The sequence below is a fragment of the Eleutherodactylus coqui genome, chromosome 1 (genome assembly GCF_035609145.1).
Source record: "Eleutherodactylus coqui strain aEleCoq1 chromosome 1, aEleCoq1.hap1, whole genome shotgun sequence".
In the NCBI taxonomy this organism is placed as follows: Eukaryota; Metazoa; Chordata; class Amphibia; order Anura; family Eleutherodactylidae; genus Eleutherodactylus; species Eleutherodactylus coqui.
In genome coordinates, this window is record NC_089837.1 from 76,010,222 (window position 1) to 76,012,181 (window position 1,960).

The 1,960-nt window shown below is 43.6% G+C and overlaps 1 protein-coding gene across 1 annotated transcript in view; it reads right to left on the reverse strand.

Annotated features, from left to right (window-relative positions):
- Positions 1 to 962: 962 nt before the first annotated feature.
- CPSF3 (cleavage and polyadenylation specific factor 3) overlaps positions 963 to 1,960 on the reverse strand; it is a 42,470-nt gene continuing 41,472 nt past the window's right edge. The window contains exon 18 of the mRNA XM_066597443.1: positions 963 to 1,295. Within this exon, the coding sequence (XP_066453540.1) occupies positions 1,191 to 1,295 (105 nt within the window). The 3' untranslated portion in view covers positions 963 to 1,190. The remainder of the gene's footprint in view (positions 1,296 to 1,960) is intronic.

A 1,960-nucleotide genomic window follows, 5' to 3' on the forward strand; every position in this document is an offset into this window, starting at 1 on the left:
TTAGAGGATACATGGTTTCAACAAGATGGTGCCACTGCACACACCGAGAGTTACCATGAATTTTTTGAGGCAAACGTTTCCTGAACGGCTTATCTCTCTGAGGGGTGATCTTAACTGGCCGGCACGCTCACCAGACTTAGCCCCATGCGATTTTTTCCTTTGGGGTTACCTGAAGTCTAAGGTGTATTGCAACCGTCCCAACACCCTGGAAGACCTAAGGAACAATATTGACGCTCAGATTGTCAGAATACCAGTCGACATGCTTGAAAGAGTGCATGAGAACTTCCGAAAACGTATGCAGCAGTGTGTGGATAGCGAAGGTCAACATTTGCCAGATACAATATTTAAAACCAAATAATTTGTAAATTCCACTACTGTTCAATGTAAATAAAATATAAAAAAAAGTTTTTACAAGTTCATTGTTTTTTTATTTCACTCCCAAATTAGCAAATTACCGCGCTCCACCCTGTATATATGGTTTACTTTTAGAGATGAGCCAGTATACTCGCTAAAGCAATTGCTTGAGCGAGCATTGCCTTTAGCGAGTACCTGCCCGCTCGAGACAAAGGGTTCGGGTGCCGGCGCGGGGGAGCGGTGAGTAGTAGCAGTCAGCAGGAGGGAGCGGGGGGGGGGGGGGGGTGGGGGGGGGGGGGGGGGTAGAGAGGGAGAGAGAGATCTCCCCTCCATTCCGCCCCGCTCTACCCCGCTGCCGGCACCCGAACCTTTTGTCTCGAGCGGGCAGGTATTCGCTAAGGGCAATGCTCGCTCGAGCAATTACCTTTAGCGAGTATACTCGCTCATCTCTATTTACTATGTGTATTTCCATTGCTAATTCTATGGAATGGCATATAAGCTGTAGCAGTCCTACTAGAAAACATCAGCAATATAAGTATCTGTGTTCCTTTTATCTGTATGCACCCCCCCCCCCTTCTTTCGGTATTAATAGGCACACAAATAAGTCATTCGTTATAAAATATTTAATGTTTTGTAACTTCTTATTCACAGCTCCGGTTATCAGTCATTACAACTAATTATTTACATCACGGACCATAATTTCAGCAAACACCACTTGAGAGGATTTCGGCAGATCCAGCAATTGTTAGTTCAACCATATACAAGCGGTAGAGACCTTATTAAAAAAAAAAAAAAAAAAAAAAAACAAACAAGAAAACACACTCAAGAGTTTTGAGTTAAAGTTTGGCCGGGCCGAGGGCGTCGTACAGCCTTTGAGCTGCTAGCTGCACTAGTTCCCGCAGCGATTCGTCTTCATCCAACCCTTCCTCACATTCCACGGTCTAAGGGGTGAAATAAAGAAGATTGTAAGGAAATTGCATGATTATTAATAAAAAAAACAAACAGTCATGTAATGTGTCACATCCAAAAAGCATTTCCCATGATATAGCCCATGTGAGGTCAGTAACTGCAGCCATATTCATTGTCTTCCAGGTTTCTTGGGTAAAGGGATATCTGACGGAACAGAACAGCTTATATCCATTTCTGCTTGCATGCAGCCTTCCACAGTGAAGACTACAGGAAACAGAAACAGCCAAGCAAGCACCGTAGCTGCCTCCTCACTGATGTGTGTGGCGAATGTGGCAGTTAGGAATTGATGAATAGTGGTAAACAGGCCTCATTCTTGCCATTGGCATTTATTGGCTATTCTGTGGCCAAAACGGGAATACCCCTTTGAAGGGCCACTCTAGTGAAACTTTTCTTCATTCATTATGTAGCTATCCCCCCAGTATATATAAGTGAGCTAATCTCACCCTGGTTTGTTATTTCTTGGTATCTGAAACTTTCTCCTCAGATAGAAGGTCATGATAATTAAACCGTGTTCCCCCAGCAGGCAGAAATGGTACAACAATTAGCTAATGCTGTGTTGATGCATCATGGGATTAATTGAAAGTGAAAGCAAGATTTTCACCATCAAGATAGTGCCTGATAAGCATCAGGATTGTAA